Here is a 7,089-nt window from a genome sequence, read left to right as displayed (position 1 = left end):
GAATATGGGACCAACTGACTTTGACCAGTCATTTCATTTGTTTGGTTTAAACACAATTGTTTTCAAAATACATGACATGAAACAATTGACAAAAATGCAGCTAGGACATGAACTCAAGCAAATGCTTATTTCACGTGACCATTTTGTTTATTGTGTTACCCAGAGGAGCCAACGGCTACTATGCCTCAGCTAGTGTGACTATTGAGGCTCTGGAGAGTTGACCGGTGTGGTTTATGATGGTCCGGTCCGTGCCTTTGTCCTCTTGACGAGAGAAGCTTGAAGGGGTCAACACTTGAGTCACGTGAGGGAGAGAGCTCAGACCGTGTGTGATGGTTAATGGGTTCGTTGCACTTTGAATGCTTATTTCATGACATCTGCACAAAGGAGATTATTCGCGAACAAGACTTCTCTTGATGAATTCATGTCATAGGCAGAATGTTGCCGGCATTGGAATAAAAGAGGAACAAATCATAAGACACCTTTTTTGTGTTAATTAAAAAATACTGGTTGATTTATGGAACATTTAGTGATTGACAATACAAAACATTCCCCAGTAAATAACCAATTAGTCTTTTTTTAATGGACGAACAGACCAATAATACGGAAGTGAAGACGTCTATGGTGTCGTTGTTCTGAAAGATAGAAGCAGCAAAATAACAAAGCACAGGACAGCAGCTAAGAGGGTTGTGCGTATCTAATTTTCGAGCAGTACGTTCACAGACAGAACACTCAATTCCTCGTCAGTGAAAGAGTTTGAAAATTTGACGGACATGACTCTATCTCTTGACCATTTATTCCGACCTACTGTAGGGCAGCATGTTTCTCACAAACAATTGAGCTATAACCCAAATGAACTCGATGTCAACTGAACCGGAATGTTGAAACTGTAACAATGCTTAACACATAGAGCTTTCTAAAGTCAGGATCAAGACAGACACAAAAAAGTGGACAGGAAAAAATACAATGATATGCAAAAAGACAGACAGAGAAGCCCACAGAAAAGAATGACTCAAATTTTCAAAATCAGGAGAACAAAAAATACAATGATATGCAGACAGACAGGCTATCCGACAGAGAAGCAGACAGACAGACAGACAGACAGACTATCCGACAGAGAAGCAGACAGACAGACTATCCGACAGAGAAGCAGACAGACAGACAGGCTATCCGACAGAGAAGCAGACAGACAGACAGACAGACAGGCTATCCGACAGAGAAGCAGACAGACAGACAGACAGACAGACAGACAGACAGGCTATCCGACAGAGAAGCAGACAGACAGACAGACAGGCTATCCGACAGAGAAGCAGACAGACAGACAGACAGGCTATCCGACAGAGAAGCAGACAGACAGACAGACAGACAGGCAGACAGACAGACAGGCTATCCGACAGAGAAGCAGACAGACAGACAGACAGACTATCCGACAGAGAAGCAGACAGACAGACAGGCTATCCGACAGAGAAGCAGACAGACAGACAGACAGACAGACAGGCTATCCGACAGAGAAGCAGACAGACAGACAGACAGACTATCCGACAGAGAAGCAGACAGACAGACAGGCTATCCGACAGAGAAGCAGACAGACAGACAGACAGACAGACAGGCTATCCGACAGAGAAGCAGACAGACAGACAGACAGACAGACAGGCTATCCGACAGAGAAGCAGACAGACAGACAGACAGGCTATCCGACAGAGAAGCAGACAGACAGACAGAGAAGCAGACAGACAGACAGGCTATCCGACAGAGAAGCAGACAGACAGACAGACAGGCTATCCGACAGAGAAGCAGACAGACAGACAAACAGACAGACAGACAGACAGAGAAGCAGACAGACAGACAGGCTATCCGACAGAGAAGCAGACAGACAGACAGACAGGCTATCCGACAGAGAAGCAGACAGAAAAACTGAATCAAAGCACCAAAATCAGGGTTCCTTGAAATGAAGCGAACAATAATTGATCCGACAAGCTGCAGGATTTGTCACGCCTCCATGGGCATTAAAGGATGTCATTTGTTTCACCTGCAGGCTACCTGACTGCCCTCAAAACGTGCCGTCCCTCCCGCATGGAGGCAGCTACAGTCTCAACTATGTTTTGCTCCCAACTAGTCTCTCGTCAATAATTGGGGATCAGCTTTTGTCATTTGGTTCCCAGGCTTACGATTCGACACACATTGCGCATAAGAGTCGCAGTAGTTACACACACATACGTACGCACGTACACACAAACGCACACACACATACACGTACGCACGCGCACGCACACAAACACAAAACTTGACTAAGTGCTTTTTTTGTTTTTTTAAGGAAAGAGACACCGAGAAGTGAGAAAATGAGTCGGTCGATAATGCGAATATTTATTTATTTATTTATATGGGAGATTTATATAGCGCTTGACGTTCTCTAAGCGTGTTACATATATAGTTTGATCATTATGCCGGCATAGTGTTAATACAAGATAATAACAAACCAATGGAATACTGGAATGCCAATGTAAACCAAAACAAAAAGAACGAAATTAAAAAAAGGAAAGGAGGGAGGGAAAAAAACATAACAAAAAAGTAATTAAGACAGATCAGTAATTTGGAGGAAAAAGACGTTTGGATCACACAAAATGCTGCATGCATTGAGCTGAGGAAAAAGACGTTTGGATCACACAAAATGCTGCATGCATTGAGCTGAGGAAAAAGACGTTTGGATCACACAAAATGCTGCATGCATTGAGCTGAGGAAAAAGACGTTTGGATCACACAAAATGCTGCATGCATTGAGCTGAGGAAAAAGACGTTTTGATCACACAAAATGCTGCATGCATTGAGCTGAGGAAAAAGACGTTCTGATCACACAAAGTGCTGCATTCATTGAGCTGAGGAAAAAGACGTTTGGATCACACAAAGTGCTGCACGCATTGAGCTGAGGAAAAAGACGTTTGGATCACACAAAATGCCGCATGCATTGAGCTGAGGAAAAAGACGTTTGGATCACACAAAATGCTGCATGCATTGAGCTGAGGAAAAAGACGTTTGGATCACACAAAATGCTGCATGCATTGAGCTGAGGAAAAAGACGTTTGGATCACACAAAATGCTGCATGCATTGAGCTGAGGAAAAAGACGTTTGGATCACACAAAGTGCTGCACGCATTGAGCTGAGGAAAAAGACGTTTTGATCACACAAAATGCCGCGTGCATTGAGCTGAGGAAAAAGACGTTTGGATCACACAAAATGCCGCGTGCATTGAGCTGAGGAAAAAGACGTTTGGATCACACAAAATGCCGCGTGCATTGAGCTGAGGAAAAAGACGTTTGGATCACACAAAATGCCGCATGCATTGAGCTGAGGAAAAAGACGTTTGGATCACACAAAATGCCGCATGCATTGAGCTGAGGAAAAAGACGTTTGGATCACACAAAATGCCGCATGCATTGAGCTGAGGAAAAAGACGTTTGGATCACACAAAATGCCGCATGCATTGAGCTGAGGAAAAAGACGTTTGGATCACACAAAATGCATTGAGCTTATGAAAAAGACGTTTGGATCACACAAAATGCATTGAGCTGAGGAAAAAGACGTTTGGATCACACAAAATGCTGCATGCATTGAGCTGAGGAAAAAGACGTTTGGATCACACAAAATGCTGCATGCATTGAGCTGAGGAAAAAGACGTTTTGATCACACAAAATGCTGCATGCATTGAGCTGAGGAAAAAGACGTTTGGATCACACAAAATGCTGCATGCATTGAGCTGAGGAAAAAGACGTTTGGATCACACAAAATGCTGCATGCATTGAGCTGAGGAAAAAGACGTTTGGATCACACAAAATGCTGCACGCATTGAGCTGAGGAAAAAGACGTTTGGATCACACAAAATGCTGCGTGCATGGAGCTGATAGCAAGAAAATGGACCAATGGAGTGCCATGGTTAAATATGAAATAAGGAAAGAACAAAACATAGCAGGAAAAATAAAAACACAAAAGAGAATAAGAATGGTCCATAATGTACACAAAACAGACATTCAGATCACGAAAATAGATTTGACATTCTTTCCTACGTAATGACAGGGGTGTAGTCCTATTGCGTCGTAAGTTGCATAACAAGGATTCAAGGATACTAATCTCAAGCGCAACTAGTAATGGATATTGTATGTTGTTGTGGGTTTTTTCGTTTTTTGTTTTTTTGTTCATGATATATATGTCGAAACACGTGTCTGGTCTAGGTACAAAAACAATGGTCCTCCTCAGGACTAGATTACCTTGTGATACGTCCCCCACAAAGGTACTTTGCTCTGTAAATCTCGGTCCCCCTTGAGGAGGGTCTGATGCTCCCAATAGGCTGTCTGTGAAGGGATACTTATTTCTCTCTCTTTCTCTGCTAAGAGATTTTAACAAATCTCGGAAGAAAGTCTCTGCTGACTTTCAATTGTTTCTTTCACAATTTCTGATGTTATGCGAAGCTTTGGCACTGATATATCAGTAAAACGATTTCTCAAAGGCTTTGTGAATTGGACTTCAACTAAGGACCGCGTTATGGCCACAACACATCTGACCCAGCTTTTCCGAGGGATAGGAGCTGTGTCTTTCCACTTAGACACACACCAACAATCAACATTCTAGCTGCCGTGTTGGAAAGGGGAGGCATTTTGCTTAAATTACAGGCATTTAGACACGAGTGTCAGTTTCAAAATTAAATCAGGGAAAAATCTCACTCTACACAGCCAGGCTGTACTTTTAGCTGAATTCATATCTCAGTGGATAGATGCTCTTACCTTTTAGCTGAATTCATATCTCAGTGGATAGATGCTCTTACCTTTTAACCTGGCGTTTACCTTGACCAGATAGTTTACTGTGGAACACATGTGTATTCAACAGAAGATAGGTGAATCGCAATGAAGAAAAATAGAAGGGGAAAGGGGTGTCAGGAAAGTCAAAAGCGGTGTATTCAATAGAGAGAGAGAGAGAGAGAGAGAGGGGGGGGGGGCTTTAGCAAAAACATTTTCCTACGTATTGTTTTTCTATGAGGAATAAGCTCTTTTCCCACAAAAACCAAGTTTGAGGAGAACATTTTCACTCATTCCGATAAAGATAAAATTGTCTTTTCATTTGTTTTCAATTAAAGTACACCACTAGTGAGAGCTCGTTTTTGCGTCCTTAAAAAACCAGTTATTTTTATTGTATATACTAAATGGTTTCAATTTGATGGTGTCAATTGGTTGTTATGAATGTCATGTTGTGAATGTCATGTTATGAGTATGATGTTGTGAATGTCATGTTGTGAATGTCATGTTGTGAATGTCATGTTATGAGTATGATGTTGTGAATGTCATGTTGTGAATGTCGTGTTATGAGTATGATGTTGTGAATGTCATGTTGTTAATGTAATGTAAAGGCGAATGTGATGTGATGAACGTTATGTTGTGAATGTCATGTTGTTAATGTAATGTAAAGGCGAATGTGATGTGATGAACGTTATGTTGTGAATGTCATGTTGTTAATGTAATGTAAAGGCGAATGTGATGTGATGAACGTTATGTTGTGAATGTCATGTTGTTAATGTAATGTAAAGGCGAATGTGATGTGATGAACGTCATGTTGTGAATGTAATGTAAAGACGAATGTGATGTGATGAACGTCATGTTGTTAATGTAATGTAAAGGGGAATGTGATGTGATGAACGTCATGTTGTTAATGTAATGTAAAGGCGAATGTGATGTGATGAACGTCATGTTGTGAATGTAATGTAAAGGGGAATGTGATGTGATGAACGTCATGTTGTGAAGATGATGCTCGGATACAAAGACAATGAAGGAGAGAAGAAGAGGAATCGGAAACCAATAGATCTTTCTAACGTTCAAAAGCCCAGAAACAAATAAACACCAACAACAAAAATAAAATACCGGCACGGTTGGCCTAGTGGTAAGGCGTCCGCCCCGTGATCGGGAGGTCGTGGGTTCGAACCCCGGTCGGGTCATAACTAAGACTTTAAAATTGGCAATCTAGTGGCTGCCCCGCCTGGCGTCTGGCATTATGGGGTCAGTGCTAGGACTGGTTGGTCCGGTGTCAGAATGATGTGACTGGGTGAGACATGAAGCCTGTGCTGCGACTTCTGTCTTGTGTGTGGCGCACGTTATATGTCAAAGCAGCACCGCCCTGATATGGCCTTCGTGGTCGGCTGGGCGTTAAGCAAACAAACAAACAAACAAACAAAAATAAAATTGTCAGTTGTTGAGACTTATAACACGTCAAGACTACCTTTAGTTTGCTATACCTAGAGGTCATGTATTTAAAGCAATGGAAATATTACTCTTAATGAGACAGCCAACAGACACATTCCTTATCTCAAAGCGTGGTCTCCTCGATCTAAAAAATGGCGAGACTCTTGTTCCAGTAGCAATTAAAAACTTCCTGGGGTGGTTTTATATTCATGATAAATGCAAAACGTAATAAAAACGTAAAGCGATGCTTTGGAGAATTCGTATATATGCCTTGTTATGTTCTGAATGTGAAATCGCTTTGGTATTTAATATTAGAGAAAGAAGGAGGTACGAACCAACATAACAAGACCAGACGTTTATGCTTTCCACTTTTTCTTTCTTACAAAATGGAATCACTTTGTAAGCGTTATGTGTGTTCGAAAATCTAAAGCCGTTAAAGGCATGTGCTTGATGTTTGTTTTTATTTGGTCTGGGAATTCCACTTTGAAATTTCGAAAGGAATCAAATGGAGATTTATTCTGAGGGTCGTTTCAAAAAGGACGAGATGTAGAGTAAATATTGGAAAATATGTCTTTGACCTCTTATGCTTGTGAGTGATATGACATTTTTGTCATATGTTTAAAATTCAATTGCGGTCAACCGCTAGATATAACTATTTCATACTCACGGCTCCTCGCTAAAAACTTCCCCTAGGAATGAATTTAGAGTCTTGATTGGCGTCAATTCAAATGCAGAGGGGAAAATATGCCTTTGACTGTTTCTTGGGAGTTATTGGTGATGTATTTGATTGTATTGTTCTGTGAACCTTTGTGAATTAAAATCTAAGTGAATTACTCCGTCGCTTCACTGTTTTGTTCGAATATTTCAAGAGAT

General features: G+C 41.3%; 1 protein-coding gene across 1 annotated transcript in view; it reads left to right on the top strand.

Moving 5' to 3' along the window:
• Window positions 1–221, top strand: part of LOC138961063 (rhodopsin, G0-coupled-like) — a 30,405-nt gene extending 30,184 nt beyond the window's left edge. The window contains exon 9 of the mRNA XM_070332655.1: window positions 164–221. Coding sequence (XP_070188756.1) covers window positions 164–221 — 58 coding nt within the window. The remainder of the gene's footprint in view (window positions 1–163) is intronic.
• The last annotated feature ends 6,868 nt before the right edge of the window (window positions 222–7,089 follow it).

The sequence above is a fragment of the Littorina saxatilis genome, linkage group LG3 (genome assembly GCF_037325665.1).
Source record: "Littorina saxatilis isolate snail1 linkage group LG3, US_GU_Lsax_2.0, whole genome shotgun sequence".
NCBI lineage: Eukaryota > Metazoa > Mollusca > Gastropoda > Littorinimorpha > Littorinidae > Littorina > Littorina saxatilis.
Note: the sequence above shows the minus strand (reverse complement) of the source record. Positions and strands in the feature narration are given on the sequence as shown.